The sequence below is a fragment of the Anopheles merus genome, chromosome 3R, assembly GCF_017562075.2.
Source record: "Anopheles merus strain MAF chromosome 3R, AmerM5.1, whole genome shotgun sequence".
Classification (NCBI taxonomy): domain Eukaryota; kingdom Metazoa; phylum Arthropoda; class Insecta; order Diptera; family Culicidae; genus Anopheles; species Anopheles merus.
This window is the reverse complement of record NC_054084.1, coordinates 947,397-969,165: the sequence shown is the minus strand read 5'-3', so window position 1 is coordinate 969,165 and position 21,769 is coordinate 947,397. Positions and strand designations below refer to the sequence as shown.

Below are 21,769 nucleotides of genomic sequence, written 5' to 3'. Positions count from 1 at the left end.
TCACTTAAGCCGAGCATATCGCAAACTGACCATCATCATGCTGATATGATCATCCTCGTCCGGTTGCATGGTTGTGCTGCTCTAGCCGTTGGCGACCGCGGCAAGCAACCCCGCTGGTAGTCAGCTACACAGCAATAGCGAAACGCTCGGGAGGAGTTGGAGCTGTACGTGGACCGTGCCGTCGGTGTTAAGTGTGAATTACGGATGGTCTGGAAAATTTATGTGCCCACCGTCTAAACGTACCTCCGGTGGCCAAGAAGGTACCGGCTAGAACAGCGCCGCAAACCTTATCTAACTCTTGTCCATTTGACGCTTGTCGGAGCTCTGGACCGGTGGCCTTCAGTCAGTAGCGCACGGCACGAGCGACGCATGGAGAAATTGGTATTCGTGGCGGGAACACGGTCACAATCAACGCCGTGTCGAATGAGGTTGGCACTATCCATGTGCTCTTGATTATGCGATCTCTAGGTTAGTGAGGCTAAGTGAACGGATGCCGTCTTTTTGTCTGGAAAAATTGAATCAGAAATTTGCTGTTGTTGATACATATTTTTAAAACAATAAGAAAAATAAACTGTCTATTCTAAATTTTAAATAAATGTTTTCGTTTACCTAGAGTTAATGTATGGAAGCAATAAACAGCCCAGAGACTGCGAGCTATTCATAAATCATATTTATCTCATATTTCGATCTAATTCATTCGCTAAGTCCAATCTTAGAAACACACAATAGTGTCGATTCTCTCTCTAGCGCATCGATCGACCTCTAGCACTCTACGTCAACCGCACATGATGATATTATCACGTTCCGGTATGATCCGCCATAGCCCTCTAATCCTCCTGTTCAAGCGCTTGCCCCTTGTCCACTTTGCTACCATACCCAGCTTATGCAAAAACACGGCTACCTCGCCGACCCGATGCCAGCAGCGAGTCCTCCATCATCCCTAAAACCACTGCCCTGCGCTACCGTAATAAATTACCGCTCGTTTAAGCTCATCATTGTACGGCACATTTCCTAAATTAGAAGATTGCGCTGAATCCGCCGCACTCGGTGCAACACTTTCCCTTGAGGATCGTCCATGCTGGTCGCCCGCTGTCCCGCTGCCCTACACCACTGTCACGATCGGGACGGCCACATTTACTGGCCGGGCTCCAGTTCCAGCTACGCTCGCGGTCACCACGGACAGGCCAGTCGAAGCCACCTCCGATACGATCGAGCGAGCGAAACGTCTTCAGTCGGTTCTTGATCGTTCGCACAATCGGTAGTAAAACGTCTTGGATTCCATCTTGCAGTGTCCCGCGAACGTTGCACGATCGGTGGGTCTTTAGTGTGTATTGTAGTTTTTATTAAAATTTAGAGATATCTGTACTTGACTAACAGTGTTGTTCATCACGTTCCATAAAGCGCTAATAGAATAAGTGTAAAATATGTGCGTTATGCAACAGTGAAATTTATGTTATATTATTATATTATTAAAATAATATAATTATAGAAGTTTCTATAGAATTATAGAAATTATATTATTAAAAGATACTACAGTAAAATTTGTTGATATTAAGCATAATAAAATTAAGAACAAGTGGTGGGTTTTTCTCCATCCATGTGTTATGAAAATAGTGTGAAGTGTGATACGACTGGATTGTGTTCCAATGAGGCAAGATTTGGTGTATTTAATCCTATGAAGAATCCAACACAGTGAACCTCATGGAGACTTCTTGCTCCTTGGCACAGTGATTTGCATGCCATAAGTGTGCCACAATACGTGAAACATAGCAAGTCCTTTGCCACATTCGACTCGTGTGCCAGAAATGCCGAGACTTGGAGACGCTGTTCGTTCTGCTTACTGTTTTACTGCAACAAGATGAGAAAAACTGTGTGACTATATAAAGAAGCAAAATGACATCATCGTTCAAGAAGCAAAGGGCCAATATATGGTCCAGTGCATTCTTTTCCATTTCATTCAATGATTGCTAAAAGAAAAAACAAACAAGAATAAACCGCGTGTAGCCATATAATCTTTTAAAGGTTACATGAAAATAGCTTTGCTTATGTTTTAAGCCGTCTAAAATTAGAAATTTTTACCAAATTCAAGTTAACTTTATGATCTTCTACTTACTTTTTTTTGTCTTCTTCTTAATCGCGCGAAAATGAAATACCATAGTTTAGTCGACTCATTATACTCCAAGTGACAGTGCCAGTGATAATAATTTAAAATACAGCCATGCCGAAGCCAGTAGAAGAACCGTTCGACCAGTTCCAGCAGTATTACCGAACACCGAACAATCGGAGTACGGCGAAGAGCTTTCAGCTGTTCCTATGGAATTCAGAAGAAGGAGCCATCTTTGGACGCACGCCGTCTAGTTGGTGTAAGTGATATTTATTTATTACATTTGGACTCTGTTTGCTCATAACAAAAAACAAAAATTCACAGGATTTCACATTGATATTGATTATGACAATGCTTTGCAGCTTTACCAAGTACTTACTTCCTACGAGTTAAAGGACAATTCTTTATCCAAACTCAATCGTTTAAAGCATCACAGTTGACTGAATTATGCCTCAAACAATATTTGCACCACCATTAACACGTGCTGTGCTGTGGGAAGGTTTGACAAAACTTTCCCATATATTGCATACCCTTTCCGGAACGAAGACGTGCCGGAAACATGCGTATGGATGTGAGAGAACCCATCCCCACCCATTGAACGCACGGACACAGACACGAAACACTAAAAGAGTTGTCAGCGACCCCATCCGATTCAACCCTTATCAGTGCCAATAATCGAAATAGTGAAAGCATGTTCTAACGGTGCGGCGCACTACAGAATGGTTCGGAAAAGCAGGTCAACCCGCACCTCGAAATGTTCCGTTTTCCACCACCGCAATTGCGCCGTGCCGATGGCGGCGCTTGGCCGTTTGTTGTGATCCGGACCGGAATGGGTGTGCATGCAAAATTACTTTCATTTGAATAATGGATGCTGGGCAAAGTAACGGCCGAAGCTTGGGTATTGAATTTTATGCTCCTAAGCGTAAGCGTTCCGGCAGTGAAAGGATCAAGGGTTATGGACCAATGCGTACTTCCTGCTGTTTCGTGTGATACGGAAGCTTACGGAGGCGACTGCTGTCTTCGCTCTTTTGTGCTATTTTCTGCCTTTCAGGCAGCATTAGAAAGCGATGGTATTTTTCTTTTAATATCCAAGGAACGACACAACCCGAAAAGGGTTTACGCTGTAATGCTTGATATTGTCGTTGTCTATTTCTGCTCGGGCAAAACACGGGTATACATTTCAAGGGATAGTGCAAAAGTGGGTTGTTATCGTGGAACTATCTAGTTGTAGAACATGACTAATTTGTTTATCTTATTATCTGTTCCATAAGCGTACATTGCTGCTTGATATCTTAATCATTCTTCTTCTTCTATTTGGCATAACGTCCTACGCGGACATGCCGGCAAACCGGATAGCGAATCCTTGCTACGGGGGGACGGTCCATTCTAGGTTTGAACCCATGACGGGCATTTTATTGAGTCGTTCGAGTTGATTACTGTACAAACAGAACTGCCCTTCTTAACCTTAATCATAGAGTGTAGTATTATAACGTAAAGTTGTATGCAATTAATCCTTAAATTACACCTATTTTGATACAAACACTGATGTTCAGCTTTTTGCCGTTCCGTTAATTTATTAAACAATTTTCAGGCTCTTTATTTCTTAATGTTGAAATTTTACGACCATTTCAAGTGAATATATCAAGCAAGTAACAACAAAAAACAAATATCAACAATAACATCATCATTCAGGTAACGTTGTAGCTCACTGTAGCTCAACCGAACATACACAAATGAATGTTACCCTGTTGCTTGAAAATATAACTAGTAGTGCTCAACTTTCTTGCACCCTAGCCACGTTTAACATCGGAAAACTTCGGTTCAGTTCGGAGAAATATGCTTACATCTCGTTTCAATCGATAGCCCTTTCATCCACTCGTACACAATTACGAATGAATAACTATAGGACAAACTCATAAAAAAGCATATAATTTATTTTATTTTTAACGCTACACGTTACCAATTTGAGAAACGAGCAGATCAAAACCACATGTGTCAGACTTAACAAACATGTAAAGCAATTAAACAAACGAAAATTGCAAAGTATTTTAGAAATATGCTACATGTATTTGGTAATGCAACGATAAATGAGTGCAAAATCAATTGAAACTGGTGTGTAAAAATGAATCCGAAATTTGCCTGGCTATGATTGTTATCATATTTCTTTTTAATCAATATCATGCTCTAGTTCAATTGTTTTGCTGGAATGAATATACATTGTTTTAGTGATTTTTGTGTTTTAAGAATCTGTTTACATTTTCAGTACAAACTAGCTACTGTTATTTTATCACTTAATGTTATCCAAATGATCTAGTTCAATATTTTTTTATTAGAATCCGTTATACTTATTCTGTTCCATTCCATGATTCAAATAATAAACATCTGGATACATTACAATTAATCTTTGTTTCGTCCTACAAATCCTACAAGCTATCGTTTTCATATTTACACAGTAACACACTCGCACATACCACCTGCTAAGCGACACTGCCCTATAGTGCGTGTATCGCTGTCGACACGCTAGCGTCTGGGCCCAATACAAACACTTTTATAATTTACTCTCGAACCGAAGAGACGCTCTTCTCGGTCGGTCGCTCTCGGAAGGTGTGTTGATGTCTGGTCTCCGTTACGAGATCAAACATTGTGTTCTGTGATCAGTGGCGATCAGCTAGTTCATTGTTCCATAAAGGGTTCAGTTGGGTTTAGAATAGGGTAGATGCCTTCATTGTGTCCATATCTGTTCGATTAGGTTTAGCATTGGCCAGCATCGCTTGTAGTGATCGTTAGTTTTAGGAACTAAGAAAATGTGTTTTAATGTTTCGCTCATGTTGAAAATGCCTCAAATTGTGTAAAAACGTGACAGTGCAATACGAGTGGGCAATTATTATAGAGCACAATTTCGCCAACAGTTGAGCCGCACGCCAAAGGCCCGACGGTGCGTGCGTGAGTGAGTGCGTTGAAATCGCGAATCGGCTAAATACTTATGCCTTTGCCAAAGGCCACACCGCCAGTGCTCAACACATCGCTACTCATCGACCCCGCCTAGTTAAAGTGTGTCGTGGGCCATGATTCAGGGTTGCGAAGCAAAGAGGGGGGGGGGCGCCAAGTAACACCCGTCTAAAAGCCGAACCCCGGGAACGCGTTTAAAAATAAGCATAATCGGAGCTTGGCGCGTTTAATTTCTCACCAAAACGATATCAATTGTGTTCTAGTCTTATTGGGTTTTTTTTTTGCTCTATGTTTAGATGAGCGTTACTGGCACGATCTTCACCTGCGTAAAGCTGTCCATACCTGTTTAAAGATGCCACTCGAAGGGTTGTGCTGTAAAACGATCGATCATTACCAACGCCTTATCTCGCTCTCGCTCTCTCTTGCTTCTCGTTCAAATACCTTTTCCTTTCGATACCTGTTCGATGTAAATGCTGTTACCTGCGGTGGCTCCTGTGCGATCAGAAAACACCTTGATCTTCCTTCCTGACAATTGTCATGATCAGACTTTTTGGACTGAGTAAACAAAAAATAAAATAGTCCCAAAACCAGAACACTTCAGGGACATCGCTGTCCACCCCAGACATGAACAGACGTTTCTACCTTTGCCTCCCGTAAATGCCGCGCCCTTTGTCGCGTTGCTTCAGTCGTTAAGACAAGTCTCCCTTTTCGTGCGGCAAGAATAAATTCATGAACGCGTTTGTGTGTGAGTGTACGTGCGAGTGTGTGCTTAAGGGGTAGAATATGTGTCTGGCGATGTGAATGTGTGTATACAGTTGAGTGCCGCAAACGTGTGGGGAACTGAAATAAAATGTAAATTTAAATTATTGTTCTTCACCAACTCCCCCGGTACACCACACCACATTATAACCGTCCGTTTATGTCACCTTTCTGCTCTTGGCACGCCAACAAACAACAACGAACCAGTGATCTTCGTCTATGAATGCTACCGTGTGTGCGTCTGAGATCAAAAGTATAATTTTGGACAGTGCCCGCTCAGAAGGGGATGATTATTATAGAATCCGCCCGACTCGCATGTCCTTGCACCACGTTTTTGTGATGCCGGTGACGTACGAAAGCCATCGTTCGAATTAAACCTGTCACTTGTTTGTGGTTATGTGATTCGCTTGTTAAAATCAGTGCACTCGATTGTCCCCCCCCATGTGAACTGAAAACTTGGTACAATGTCTAGCCCTCTTGGTAGTAGTGATCGCTATAGATTTTTACCCATCTGACAGCTGTCCTTATTTTTCACCCAACGCGTATTCCCACTTTGACCCCTATCTAATAGCCGTCTATCGTTTCGGTTCGCAGTATTAGCTGTGGCATATAGAGTGTTAGGCTGTGTTTAATATCCGACCATGTCCAAGTCCCGATCGCCGGCTACAACCTCCGTACCGGAGCCCGAGCATGAAACGTTCATGCGTAGGAAACCGGATCCGATTCCGTTCCACCGTTTCCTCTACAACTCCGACAAGGGTACGGTCCTCGGTCGCAACGCAACGTCCTGGGGTAAGTTTCGAGTGGAGCTCAATGGTTAAAAATATTAAGGACGATTATAAGCCTATAGCTAGTATATCTTTCTAAGTGAATTCGTAGTATCCTAATGTCGTAATATTCAAAGTCGTTATCACCATTAATTTCCAACGCTCTAGCAAGCGGTGCCTTCTTTTGGTGCCTTATCATTAAATTGATCCAACTATGAAATTGAATCGAATTTGAAATGCGATACACACTCCTTGCTGGTAACTCTCAGATGACACGTCTGGTACGATGGTCGGTCGCACGCGCCCAAACCGACCCAACCGGCCCAAAATACTCGTATACGTCAGTGTTTGGCACTAAACGGTTCCCCATACACTCGTTACGCGGCCAGCCGTTTCCGTCCAATGTACTCCAATGTCATTAACGACCATTACGGCACCCAATTACCGAGTCGAGCCAACCGACTTGCCGTTTTAGCTTACGATTATTACCTCCGACAGGGTCGCTTCGACTAGCTCCAGAGCGAGGACGATACCGAATTTGCCGGATCGGATGCGATTCTAACGTTTACAGGAGAGTTTTCGCAAAGATTTTATAACTGCCTATGTCAATAGACAACAACAATGGGATTTATAGGGCCAGTGCTGATCGGAATCGAGATCTTATCCCTGGATGCGTTGAATGCGTGAAGTAGAAATGTAAAGACAGCCACTCGCGTGTGGTGTGGCGATGATCAACATAATGTGAAGTTCATTTAAGCCTATGCATACAGCTGTTTTTATTACAAATAATTTGAGATAGAACATTTTCGAGTTTGCTTGAGAAACTGGCTCTATTGTATCAGCTAGTGATCTGGTTTTCTTAAAGACTATTAATGTTCAGCAGAAACCCTATGGCGAATTGCAAATAAAAATCCATCGATTTTTCCAACCAATTGACAAAATAGGAAAGTTTACAGCTAAATCATTGCAAAACATTCCAAATCAAATATGATGAATTTGGAATTCGAACCTAGCACGACCACGATAGCTTTTTTTGCAAAACAACAGCCGTTTGCAAGAGAAACCGGTTCGCTGTATAGTTATTGTGGCGTGAGGGAAAGAGTCAGACCATAACCAGCATGTATTACATCTAAATAGGGGAAGGTTTTTTCCTCTTCAAAGCTTCTCTCTCTCTCTCTCCTCTCCCTCTTTCGCCTTGATGATGCGCCTTGATGTGTGTGTGTGTATGTGTTTGCGCGGATTGACGCGAAACTGTACACAGCGGGAGGCTCAACCGTACTCCTGTTTCTTGGCATAAACCTGTTTTCTTGAAGCTGCGAAACCCTACCTTCTGCACGGGAATCCCCCCGCTAATCCTTCATGCCGCCCTGGTTCCCTCTTCAAAATCCTTGCTAACATTCACTGAAGGTAGAAAACAAACCGGTGTTTATGGGACGAGATTTCACGCTCAAGAAACCTGAACATATACGCACACACGCACATATACAATGGTCCAAGGGCACTAAGGGGGTTAGTTGTGACGTAAAACTGTTTTCGGTGAGGAAATAAATTAAACCACGATAGACATTTCAGAAAGGGTATTTTTCACCACCAGACGCACCGGTACGCTATGTTTACCTTTAACCCACTCCGTTTGATGGATATGGACGAACAAACGATTGCCTGTTCTAAGTCGGCCACTAACATTAGCTCATTTGTAACAGAAGATCCAGCAGGTCGGTACCATCCGTCTGGTAAATCCATCAGAGGTTGAGTGAAAACATACCGTAGCGTTTAACTGAGAGATAATTCGGTTTGATGAGATGCGGTTGTAAACGCATCCTTCATTACGATTCTAGAGATCTTTATGGACTGCTCTCGCCAGCCAAACCCATTTAACTTCCATTACACCACCAACATCTAGGGATAACTATGAGTAAAAAATTTGATCAATACAGAAAGAACATTCGAAGCGTGTATAAACGATGTGCTAATAAAGCTGCACGCGTGTGAAAAGATGAGATTCAGCTCGATGGAGCGTACCACGCGATTTTATTGGAAAAGCGAGATAAGCTGCTAGTTACTTTAATGGTTAGTGTAGAAACTAAGCTGTTGATGTTGTTACTATGCATGGAGTATTTTGAGTATATTTAACACAATAATTTCAAGCTTAAGATTTTGCTGAAATGCACTGTTTTAACGATTACTGCATGTCCATTCAAAATGTAAGAAACCTGCTACATGATTTGCAACATACATAGCACCAACAGAAGACGATTCACCAACCATTTCTCCTGAAACGTCTGTGTCTTCTTTCCCTATTCCATTGTGCACTAAGAACAAACGATGCTTATCAAATGCCTTTGTGCAGCACATTTAACATGCGCGTTGCATTCTGCAGTTGTTTAAACTTTTAGTGCGACCGTCTCAAATTCCGCCCACCGTCAGACGTCAAACAAGTCATCCGACAGTCCGGGAGCATGCATGCAACGGATAAATGTGCTTATCAAAGGAAAACACAGGCGTGCATCAGCAAACAGCAACAGACTTTACCGAAACGAATATCGGTGCTGTTGCACTATGACCATAGTGACGATCAGAGGGACGTGTTGTGATCACATGCGAAACGCCTCGGCTAAGGTCAGCTCTTCAACAACGTCTGCAGAAATTAAGTTTGAAGCGAAAACCTTGAGCAATAAAGCACCTCAATGTTGCCAACGAACGTGAGTTCTGCCGTTCGAATGAAACATGCGATTCGCGAGCTTGACCTCTTCTCGCTCCTTCTTTGCAGCAATCGAAAGATACACAAAGAGAAGATCTTAATATCGCAATAAACGAGATTGCTTCACTTGAGTGTAGTGATAGGCAACGCCAAGAAGTCGCATTGTAAATAATTCGAAGCCATAACGAAACAATGGCGATAATCCTTTTCCTTTTTGGGCCCTTGAGCCAGATTAGGTCGTGTCGGTTTTCATTCTTTTTCGGGTCAGAATACACACACACACACATACACACACATACAAGACATTGTCATTTGTCAAACGAATGTTGGCCTAGCATAGTGTCTTGTAACTGCCAACGCGCCGCTAGAGCCTTTTTCGAAGCACAGAAAATGTCAATCGTAAATCATAAACCAATCTCCTTCTGTGCCTGCTTTCTTCTACTGCTGCTACTCCAATATCTCGCTAGCCTCACACCACACCAAACCATTTGACCCTCACACCACGCGGGTTTGAGAGGGGCAATCATTCTAGAGGTCACGACCTACTGTCGTACGCATCTTCAACTTAACCCCGTATCTGCCTTCCGGTATGACTCCGGTCTTCAGAGTGACTCGCTGACTCTCCGACCCGTGCTGCAATTATTGTGAAACTCAATCTTGATTAATTAATTCAATTCCAATTCCATCCCTCCTCCTCCTTCCCCCCCTCCCCCACACACCTAGTCTGCGCGTTCGCGAATTGTTCCCCCTCTTGCTGCATGAGGGACGGTAGACAGCGTAACCTCAAAGCGGACCATGTCACGAAACGGCCTGGTTATAGCCACTAGGGTGCGGTACCCTTAAACTACCCCACCAACACGTTCTCACTGATACAGATGCAATCGAAGCGGTAGGGTGGAACCCGAATAGCATGAATGAAGGGGGCACGCGGTTCACATGGCAACCATCTGCGTCCACAACAGATTGGTGTGTGCGTGGCTGGAGCGAAGGGTGGCTAAGCGCGTTGTTTTTGTTTTTAATTTCCCCGCTTCGCTCACTCGGCCATGTTCTTTCCCCCATTTTTCCCGCGAGAACGGTTCCCCCTGTGTTTGAAATGTTTCAGGAGTTTGTTTGTTTTTCCTACCGTGTTGCTGCTTCTATTGCTTATGTCTGGTGGCGTCTGTAGTGTGGATATTGAAGGTGTGTTAGTCATAGAGGACGGATAAAATCTTACCGGTTGCGGTACAGATGTAGTGGTAAAGCCGGTGACTCAACCTAAAGAACACGCTTTGTATCGTACAAAGGTGTGCGTGTGAGCTTGTGTGAGTGTGCAATGCACGATCACCCGATCGTTTCCCCCCCTTTGGCGAACAGGTGGTGTCCTCCCCTATGCTGGAGATGCATTGGGTGGATCAAAAAGTTTTCAAAGTAACGAGCTTATATTCGAATGATTTCTATCAAAATCAACACTTTCTATGTCAATTATTATGAATGGGTTTTTTTAAACCAATTTTAACTCCAAAATATTTCTATTCGAAAAAAGGAAGGAGCGACACTTAACATACATTCATGCACATTCAATCAACAAGTGGTTTGCTGCCTCAGCTATGCCATAAATAAACAAATTGAACCCGAACCATCGACCCCTACTCGAGCGTAACTTCTCCCCGACAGCAGCTGTCAACACATTGGATGGATAATGTTTCCCGGTGTCATGTTATCCAAATCCATCTATCACCATACAGTACCTCCTTGCTTTGGAGCGTGCCAGCAGGATCTCATTGACAGGAAATTGGAAAATGCTTTTCGGCTACATTCCTCGTACTTAGTTTTGCAACAACAAAAAAAATAAAAGATAATAAAATATTCCCTATTTTTGGACATCGGTACACGGGACACTTTCTGCCAAAGGTGGACATGTCACATTTGTTGGGCGGTATTTTTACACCCTTCGGTAACTTCGCGCTCCGATGCACCTGTTGTCGTTCCCGAAGCGTATTGACATTTTGTTCGATTTTTTGCCATTTCGTCGTTTAACAGCCGTAGTGGAGGAGGCGAATGTCTGGCATAAATTTAGCTTTAAATATCCGTTCGCGAGATTGACGGGAAATGCGAGAAGGCCACTGTGAGTCGTCTCCCGGTAGCTTGGTGTTACGAAATGCTGTACGGCTAGCAAGTTGAATGAGCAAGGAATTTCGAACAGCGCATTCTGCTGGTGGGCAGATAGTTGCACCGAAACTAACAATTTGATGTTCGACAGCCAAGATATTGAGCTGTTAAAATTACACACGGACTACCTACGTACCAGACGAAAGTGGCCCGAACCACATTACCGGACCTATCACCTTGTAAAGCCATCGTAATGCTGTCAGCAATATGCTGGTATGGAAGCCTTCATGTGCCTTTCCCCATTACCTCCACCGGCAAGTGAACGTCTGAAGTGTCTCGCCGCTCGCTGATAGAGTGATCGAGCCGCACCAAGGCTGTCCCCCACACCAGAAGCTGTCAAAGGTGATCCACTAGCTCGATGCAATTCATGTCCCTAACCTGAAAACGGACAAAGCGGTGTTGCTGTTTTTGTGCTGCTGTTATTGTAGCTGTTTGTTGAGCTCAACTATGTATCGTCCGTTACGAATCGTTAGCTACGATACAAAACCGTTCCAAAGAAGTGCCAAATCATCCAAGATGCAGAATGGAAGGATGGTGGATTATGCTCATACAACCTTCAAATTTGATAATCATTTAACTAACGTGTCAGACATCGTGGAGTGATTTATGTCACATACGCTCAAGCTATTCCGATTACTCATCCTTTACTTTTGCTTTTTCTTTACAGCCAAGATCGGCATCTTTTACATCGTCTTCTACAGCGTCCTAGCCGCGCTCGTGGCCGTCTGCATGTGGGTCTTCTTCCAGACGCTGGATCCCCGCATTCCGAAATGGCAAATGGACCAGTCGCTGATCGGTACCAATCCAGGTGAGTGGCATCAATTTCGCCCCCGATAAGTTATCCGCGGTTGGTCTGGGTTTTCATTAATGATATTTTTAAAAACGACCCTCTCCGACACTCGACCCGCATCGTTAAGTAGGTTCCACCATCTTGCAAATGGGCAGGCTATAATTAGATAAACGGGTGGTATAATTTTAGCAAAATTTTCATCAATGACAGGTCAAACCTACGATCGAACCAGGGGCGCTGGGGTCGGGCTAGATCGGAGGATCAGGCCTGCAGTAGCTACTCGTGCTTCCAATTGGATGTACGCTCCAATACGGCGGCACGCACGGTACTCGATTGCCGTCGGCTACCGTCATGGTTGAATGCTTTTCCAAACGAGAAAACCTGTATCGAGGTCAACGTTTGACATTGTGGTGTGCACTACCGATCGGTCGGCTTTCGGTGGAGGTGGAGCGAAGAGTTTGCAACGAACGCCGCCGTAACGAGCTGAAGAAAAATGATCTAGAACGATGTGTGCGATTTGCTTGCTGAGGGGAGTTGCCTTTTTCCTGCCTCATGCAAATCAATCATTGTTGCAAAGGTTTTGGACATTTGGAAACGGACCAATCAATCAAAGGGCCATAAACGCGGTAGCAAATTGGTGTTTACTTGTTGCTGTCCGGTAATTTGTTTGCAAAACGGTTCGCGCATAATTTAGACGGATGTAAGACGATCGAGATACATACATTGCCACTTATAATGATCTGAAGCGCATTTTTAATTAACCCGAAACAAATTCTGTGCGATCAATATTTGCATATGCAAAATCTCTAATCCATCAATCTAACGAGTACGCACGCATCGCACCTATGATTAGGATCGAGAATATATTTCATGCTCCCACAGACAGCCTCAACCTCGCCACAAAACTGATTCGCGTTCAATGTGATCTGAATGAATTCTTCTATTTTATCTGCCATTGAAGCTTCGAAACCGTGTCCATCCAGCATCCGGATAGTGAGCGGGTGGGACAGGGTGATGGTGAACAGATCGAGGGCACATTCAATTGCCGAGTTGCATAATGGCAGGAAGCGGACGATCAAATTATTTCACATCGTAATAAGCCGCCAGACCGGGCGGACAACCCTGAAATGTGATATTCGCGGTTGTTCGATCGCGCAAAGTGTGAGTGCCGGTGATGATGTACTCTCAAACTGATGTTTTGAGGTTAGAAGGAGAAAATGGTGGTTCCCCGAGCCCCGGGAGAACTGTTTATTTCTAGCCATGCGTTGAGGATGGATAAAGATAGTTGACAGAGACTACACATGTATGAAATTCAATGCTTTTTGCAATTATATGCAATAAAACAACTGCATGAGATGCTGTGAAACGATTCATTGTTCGGAGTGGTAACACTAGCAGTACGGTTGTAGTGAGTTTCATCATAATAATATCCCTTCGGTTGAGCCACAATTGTGGTCACGACTCTCTGGGGCCAATTGCATGGCAATCTGTCAAATTTGTTTAACAAATGAGCTTGTAATGGTCAAACAAACTGTTTGGTCAACAATTTTCTGTCACAATTTGTTGCAAATAGAAGGTTGGCGTATGGCTAATAATGAATATTCAAGTGGCAATGATAAAGTGGCATCAGGTTCTTTTTTTCGCAATGAACCGAAAAGAGACTGAATTTGAAAAATTGGATTTTCTTATTTCTCCAAAACTTTGAAGTCCCAATTCTTTGTATGATTTTTTTAGTAAATCATACGTGAGTGATAAAAACTTTCCGCATAATAAATGTAAAATCAATTTCTGTCTTCATTTTCTCGCTCAACTTTATCGGCGATGAACATTCAGATCCCTTTTTTCGTTTGACAACCATTCTTCGACTCAATCAAACATGATTTCCAAAACTTTCTGCAATTTTTTTTTTCTTTGCACCTTTTTCCGCCCGTCTTCGTGTGAAGACATGGTTATTTTTTACATCATACGCCAGGACCGATACGAACACGATCCGATTCAAAAGGATTTCCTTATCAACAAAGGAACAGGAACGTCGCAGCATAAATTTACATTTGACTTTGATTCCGTATGCACAAAGCAGCATGTAGCGTGCTTTTTCCACCCGATTTCGAAAAAACGCACGATTACCAGTTAGTAGTGGGCAAGCGTTCCCGCTAACGAAGCCAGAGAGGCACACGAGAAAAGCCCGAGAAAAAAAACTGCCCCGCAAATTGATCTGAAAACTAAGCAAATTGATATGAAAACGCACGATTGAGCCATCGACACCCGAACTTGGACGGGCAAATGGAATTGGAATGGAATGGAAACGAAGTGCATCGGATCCTTTTGCCCATTCGATGTATGATTTTCCTTTGCTGATTGAATTTCCCCGTGGGTGCTATCAGGTGGCAAATACTGTGTGGTGGGAGCAACGGCTCCACTGCTCTGTGGAAAAGATTTTATCAAAAAGAAAGGCTCGTAAAAGGAAATGTGCATCATTTTTTGGAGCTCAGAAAATGCGTGTGCAATGATTTCCTTTGTCCTCTTCACCCTCACTCCCATTTACTCGCACAGGTGGTGATGAACCGTGGGCGCGTACACCAATTTTCTTAGCGACACAGCATCCCTAAACGAAACGGCCTAGCACAACACAAAGAAAGGGAAATTAACCTACTTTTGCTACCGACAATCTCGCATCGTGCAGCGAAAACCCCGGCTGCTGCTGCTGCTGCTGCTGCTACTCCCTCCTGAAGCGCGCTCCTGCGCAAAGAATTTCCTCCATCAAATTTTCCTACTCCGCAGCACGTACTGCAGAGCAGCCTGCGTAGTACGCAAACAGGACGCAACAGCACGGGAGGCTTGGCAGAGTAACAACAACAAAGAACGCACGTCCTTCTCACGCACGGCTCTTTGATGATGTTCTACTCGGCTGCTGGAAGCAAATCCCGTACCAAACCGAATGCTCGGCGGCCACATAAACGACTAGCCAGTCCCCGCACACAGGACATGCCGCTCTCGCTACGCGTGGGGTACTTTTTTCCCGGGACCGAGCTAGCGTCCGATTCGCCATAAATTGTGCATGGTAATTCTGTTCGCATAATCGACCCTTTGGAGACTGTGGTTCATTTCCGGAGGGGATTGGTAAGGGTACGCAAAAAAAGCACGGACGACATTATTAAAGGGCGATACCATGTACCGTGAAACGAAGTTGGTGGCTGGGTTGGAGCGACTTTATACGATTAAATGTTAGATTCAGCCTGTTAGATTTACTCCTGCTTACTGTACGGCTATGCCGCTGTTTCTCTTCTTCTTGCCATGCTTCACAGGATTGGGCTTCCGTCCGCTACCGTCGGAGGATAACGTCGAGAGCACGCTGATCTGGTACAAGGGCACGGACGAGAAGAACTACAAGATGTGGACGGACGCGTTGGACGATTTTCTGCAAGGTAAGAGTCACGGTGACAGGTACCGGTGTTATTTTTCACCAGCACCAGCAGCGATCACGAGAGACGACGGTTAGGGAAGCTATACACACGCATGGTATTTCGCTGCAGAAAAACACAGCGTACTAATTAATAAAATAATGGACCAATGGAGCGGTGCCAGCTGTTTCGTTCGCGGCACATCCCTGCAAACACTGGGAGCACTGAAGCAGTGAGGCAGTGTTTCTATTTTTGTATTGTTTATGACATTTACACCCCGATCGAGTTGAGAGTGTCCACTACGCGGGGTACACTACTGAACCACGGTAGTGAGTTTTGTTGCTTGCGGCTCGAAAATATGAGACCGTGGCAGCACCGATTTCTGGGCACTGCTACCGCGAAGCTAAACATTACAAAAATACATAACAACCAACCAATTCCGTGCTCCTCACATGATGATCGCAATGGAGCGATATTTTATGCATGGTTTCATCCTTTTTTTACACTTTCGGTACTTTTAATTCAGCTTCCCTCCCGGACGCTACTAGACACATCACGAGGTCTGTGCGTTTCAATATTTGCTCCTCAATTAATGGGGAAAGGACGTCACAATCTCGTGTGCTTGGGTTGGGATTGGCTTTGGGATTTGAAAAGTTATATTTAGACTTTTTGTTCCCAGCCCCCGGTCCTAAGCAAACATGTGATTTTAGTAAGTTATTCGCCAGAATGCAACGGTTGAATGACACCTGAGACTGGGGCATCGTTAGCTCTCCATTAACAATAAGGGAAGGGTTTAGTATCCAACTCTAATGTTCCACACACAAATTGGCACAATCTTCTCTATCGCTATTGGGCAGATTATCGAACTCCCGGACAGGTATCGGGCCGTGGTCAGAACATCTACAACTGCGACTACAACCAGCCTCCGCCGAAGGGTATGGTGTGCGACGTGGACATCAAGCAGTACGGACCGTGCACGCTGGAGAACCACTACAACTACCACAAGAGCGCACCGTGCATATTCCTGAAGCTGAACAAAATCTATGGCTGGGTGCCAGAGTTCTACAACGAGTCGAGCAGCCTGCCCTCGAACATGCCAACCGATCTGAAAGAGTACATCAAGGAGAAGGAACAGAAGGAACTGCACACGGTAAGGCCGATTTCGAGTCAATCCAGAAGTGTCGACTCTTTCCATCTGTGTACTGATACCGGCTTCATTCCAGATGAACACTGTGTGGGTTTCGTGCGAGGGTGAAAACGCAGCCGACATTGAGAACGTGGGCCAGATCCAGTACTATCCGCGGCGCGGATTCCCCGGCTACTACTACCCGTACGAGAACTCGGAGGGTTATCTGAGCCCGCTGGTTGCGGTGCACTTCGAGCGGCCTGTTCGTAAGTATCGGATTGCCAGCATCCATCATTGACAAAGGCGTTACTAACTGACGTGCTCATTGTAGGTGGAATCATCATCAACATTGAGTGCAAAGCTTGGGCCCACAACATCAAGCACGACAGACACGAACGGATGGGAACGGTCCACTTCGAGCTGATGATTGACTAAATCGATCTCGCAGCTTCCACGTAATGGGTCCTGGTAGTGGCGCAATGCGATCGTGCGCCTGTCCCATTCCGTCTGGTGATCGGTACAACCCGGTGCAGTTGATCGCGTGGTGTGCCGAAAGATCCAAAACAATACCTACAAAACCAAGCTACACCGTGCCAGCAGCAGCAGCGGCTATAAGCGGCGCCTAGAATCTCGTTTGTTTTGCATCGTGGATGCTGGCTCCGTTCGATACACCCTCACCATCACGAACCATCTCTCTTCCACGATATACTGCGATGCAAAGCGTGTTTGCATACGGGAGGAAGCCTGCGGGCAGTATTTTTATCAATCGTTATCATGCAACTACTTTTTATATAGATCGTTATGGAAGTTGTGCTGCTACTACGTGTTTTTTGTTTGTTTTACCACCTATCAAAACGGCTCCCGCTGGAGCGGTTAGTGTTTTTAGAAACATAATCTCTTTGTCGTCACGTTTGAGCTTTCACATCCTAAAAGAATCTCTATTTCTTCGTACGCTTGAATGAAGCTTGCACGAATCTCGTTATCTACAGGTTGTTCAATCATCAACAGCTTCAGCATACCGCTCTTGAAGATCTCCGCGATCGTAATACCAGGAAAGGTATTCAGCTTAGGTTTTTAATGCGAGAGTAACTATGTAAAGGGTAAATTCAAGGAGAACGGCTCTTGTACATCTGTAAATAAATCGTCGTCGCGGTGTCAAGATCACGCACAGTGCGGATGGCTTGCTTCATCTTAAAATGATGCTGGAACAATTTAATGTGCACGGAAGCGAAAGACGAGTACGTTACTCCACACAAGCATCCGCTACGTCACACGTAATTATCCACCCCGTTCATTTTTGTACTACTGCCAACTGAGCAATACGATGCGACTAAAAATATCCAACCCACTATTCATAACCGCCGAAGAACGAACGAATTTCATCGTTTGTTTCATGTTTTGGTGAGTGATCATTTTTTCTCCCGTCGCCATTGATCTGTTCGTTTTAGTATTACTGCACTCGGGTAGAGCAAGGTTATGACAGAGAACAGAGAGATAGAGAGAGTGAGAGCGAGTGCCACACAACAACAATATCCCACCTCAATAGATAGCCGAATCAACTGCACAAATTCATTTCTTTTCTATCTGTTTTAAAAAAACGCACAAAACTGTCAAAAGTCAAATCACATGATCTAATGGGAACAAATCTTTGTAGAATAGTAATAAGAGGGAGCTATTATAGTAAATAATGGAACAACATCAAACGTTCAAAACACGCTACAGTAGATCAAATCTAATGGACAGTCGGAAGATGTCTTGGAACCAATTACTACACCACCTACAGTACACTCCGAATTCACTAATTGAACGTTGATGTGTTGCCAACACGCAAAGCGCATGCTTATTAGTTAAGCTGTTTTCAACAAGAAGAAGTTGTTTGCCAATTATCGAACATCCAACTAATAAGCATACCGACTTGAAAGCGTTCAATCATTAAATTCCGATTGTATATCTCATGAAGCAAAAAACGAAAATCGTAAACGTAGCAATAGCTCATCTTTTGGATGTCTTTTACCCAGTATTCTTTACTGTATAACTCAAGTGCCAATAGTAGTTTTTCGTAGACAGATGTTAGCTATCTTTGGAACCACTCTACAAAATCCGTTGCATTTGTTCAACTGCAAAAGCTACAGAACACCAACGCCAAGCGAGGAGTTTCTAGTTTTACCCGCTAGATGGCACTGTCATCTCGAAGCAAAAGCTCCGACAGGGCTCGACAACCTCAACATCAGGGATGGAAAAAGTGAATCGTGAAGATTATCAACAGTTAGTTGCACATTGGCTTTTGAAGCATTACTAAACGTATGTTTTAGTTGATTTGAATGTATGCTATGTGCTCGGAGGTAGTACAAAGCAAATATGCATTTGATCTATGTCCTTGCTTCTTCCCAAACAGCAAACAAACCAGAACGTCGCACTCGAACGGTTTGCCCCTTTGTAGAATAGTTGTACAGTTTAGTTCCCTCGGTGTGTCCCTCCCTTTTTAATGTATCTCGCACAGCACGTGTGTGTATTTAGAGTTGCACTAGCAGAAGGTTGTTTTCGATTGTGTCACTAAAACACTCAAATTATTATTGCATAAATTATTCTTCCCCACAAGAGTCGTAGAACCATTTCGTCCATGGAATCTAAATTCCGCTCTATTTTTATTATTGTTTGTTTCAACATAAAAAAAATTAGTATATCAATCAACCTACCAATCAAACCCCCCTTCCAACATCATGTTATGAATCTCGATTGCAAAAAGCATCGAAACAGACATCTAAAAGACAGTAGCAAAGGTAAATGCAGAAAGGCAGAAGCATTACCCAAGATAGGTAGAAATTTATTTAGCTTTTCTTCATCTAAAATTTAATCTCTTCGCCCACCAAACGTGTCGTTGGAGGAAATAAACTCAAACCAACATAAAGGGTTGAGCGACAAATCGGTTTAGCATACAGACGCAGTTCAGTAGTTGTGGTATCTTTCATCGTACTCCGTACGGCGAGGAACGGTGTAGAGATCGATGCGGCACGGACAGCAAACAGCTGTAGTGGGATGCAAACACCGCCTCATGTACCGAGCCAGCGGCCATCCTTTGGCGCTTTTCGCAGCATTGCTATAGATTGTGCTATAATTGCAAAGAAAACAAAGTCAGCAAACTGTAAGAAGAACCTGTGTATCTGTAATACCAATCGATCCGAATAAAGATTACAAAATGGAAAGGCCATATCGCGCTGTGTGGATTTGTGTGTTTGAGTGTACGCTATTGGGTTAGAAAAACGGGGGGCTGTGGGAGGGTGTCGTCTGCCGTCGTCTCGAGCTCGAAGGCGCCACAGGGTGAGTGCGTGTTGCGTCGGTCGTGTGTGATGAGCCTTCTATAAAGTAATTCCCATTTAAACACTTGTGACAAATGGGTATCATCATCATCGGAACCAATTATCACCCCGATTATCATTGACGAGTCGTGCAAGTACGCAGCGTTAAGTGTCGCTTGCTGCATTGAACTAGTTGCTAAAGTGATAACATGTTCAAACTTTTATGATGCTTCACAGCAGGAGATGTCACTTATAAACATAACTTTTAAAATGTATGTGGTTTTACACGTATGTAAAAAATATGCTAGTACAAACTGTACAAATGAACAAAAACACCACAAGGGGAGATGGTCGCTGCTCGAAGCGATAATTAATATCGAACATCAGCACAGCTTGATGTGACGTTCGACTGGCAATCGATCTTCCACAACATGCCCCTGACGAAGCACTAACAGCAGTTAAACACATCCTGCTGGTCTTCGTAAAACAACGCAATTGTTTTCCATTTGATAAGCGCCACATCGCTGCAGGACATTTGCTCGAGCCACCGTTGGAAGTTCACTGCTTGTAGAACTGCATTTTGAATACCCTTGACCTCACTTTATAGCCGATCTTTATCGGTTTCATGATGATAAACATGTTACACATCCGAAGGAAATAAAACGACAATAACCGACCGCGGCAGACCACGCTTCTGGCAGGAGAATGCATTAGAAGAAATTAAATGAAATTTACATTTATGCACTGGCGCCGGGAAGTACTGGCTTGTGTATTCGCTTTCCAACTGTGCATTCGGTGGTATAAATTATTATATCAACTTTGCCGGTCGGACGGTACCGAGCCCGGTCGCGATTACTGTTCCAGCTCTTACGTAACTCGAGTCGAGTTGATGGACGAGTCTGTTGTTTATCCTTTATTCTTCGCGCGTAGAACCGTATCGTTGCGCAGGCGGTCGATCAGAGTCACACCAGTGTTGATTATGTCGTTTGAATCATAAAAAAGTACACCCCACATACCTTGCCGCAATGCATGAAAATATCGAACCAGACACAGGCAACGTCGACGTCATCAATGTCGATGATAAGATGGATGATTGTGTGATATTCATTACTCGACAAAGTTGGACTGCAAGTCTGGAAGTTGATTTTGCATCATTCGCCCGAAAAAGACAACCTCTTATTGACATTCCATCAACATGATGTATAAGATGTATCGGAAAGTATCAATCAAATCATTTGGGATGAAAGCGTTGCAGCACGAACACCTTGGAACAACCCGAAGTGAATCCGTAATCTCTGATGGACACTGCGTCAAAAATCGAGGCAAGACCTTGCGGAACGAACGTCCACCCCAGATTAGATAATGCTTTATCGGCGCTCTGAGCTTTGCTGGAATTCGTGCACATTAGATCGGCTTTCGTCGCCATATTGTAGTGGGTATTCAACTTCTCCTAAATACGTCAAATGATCTTCGCAAGCACGTGCTTCATGGCCAATGAATCATGCTTCACATCATGTTTTTCACAAATGCTTAGTTGCGCATTTAAAGGTCCAGATCTGGAGCACGGTACACATTCTTCGGCATGACTGACCAGACAATAAACAAACTAGTTAACAGCTTGTGTCGAAGATGTTTAGCCTTCTGCATTTAGCATTGTCTTTGGCTGGTTGAAACGCATAATCGACAAATCAAACAATAACATGCGTGTGTCTAATAAATCAGTTGTTG

The 21,769-nt window shown here is 43.9% G+C and overlaps 1 protein-coding gene across 5 annotated transcripts; it reads left to right on the top strand.

Moving 5' to 3' along the window:
* The first annotated feature begins 1,152 nt into the window (after positions 1 to 1,152).
* Positions 1,153 to 19,953, top strand: LOC121596052 (sodium/potassium-transporting ATPase subunit beta-2-like). 5 transcript variants are annotated; one of them, XM_041920646.1, is made up of 7 exons: positions 1,153 to 1,313; positions 2,164 to 2,363; positions 12,096 to 12,236; positions 15,524 to 15,643; positions 16,477 to 16,769; positions 16,843 to 17,011; positions 17,077 to 19,953. In XM_041920646.1, exons 2-7 carry the CDS (start codon positions 2,219 to 2,221, stop codon positions 17,178 to 17,180), a joined length of 972 nt encoding a protein of 323 aa, XP_041776580.1. In that variant the 5' UTR covers positions 1,153 to 1,313; positions 2,164 to 2,218; the 3' UTR covers positions 17,181 to 19,953. The 5 variants fall into 5 exon arrangements, with proteins under 5 accessions (XP_041776580.1, XP_041776578.1, XP_041776575.1 ...); XM_041920644.1 differs by having other exon boundaries at positions 2,159 to 2,363; XM_041920641.1 differs by lacking the exons at positions 1,153 to 1,313; positions 2,164 to 2,363 and adding exons at positions 4,607 to 4,708; positions 6,407 to 6,604.
* The last annotated feature ends 1,816 nt before the right edge of the window (positions 19,954 to 21,769 follow it).

Excerpts from the sequence above, each read along its gene's own strand:
- LOC121596052 (XM_041920641.1), top strand. The coding sequence starts at position 6,454 with ATGTCCAAGTCCCGATCGCCGGCTACAACCTCCGTACCGGAGCCCGAG. Across the intron at positions 12,237-15,523 it reads GCTGATCGGTACCAATCCAG|GATTGGGCTTCCGTCCGCTA; the intron begins GTGAGTGGCATC and ends CATGCTTCACAG. Across the intron at positions 17,012-17,076 it reads GCACTTCGAGCGGCCTGTTC|GTGGAATCATCATCAACATT; the intron begins GTAAGTATCGGA and ends TGCTCATTGTAG.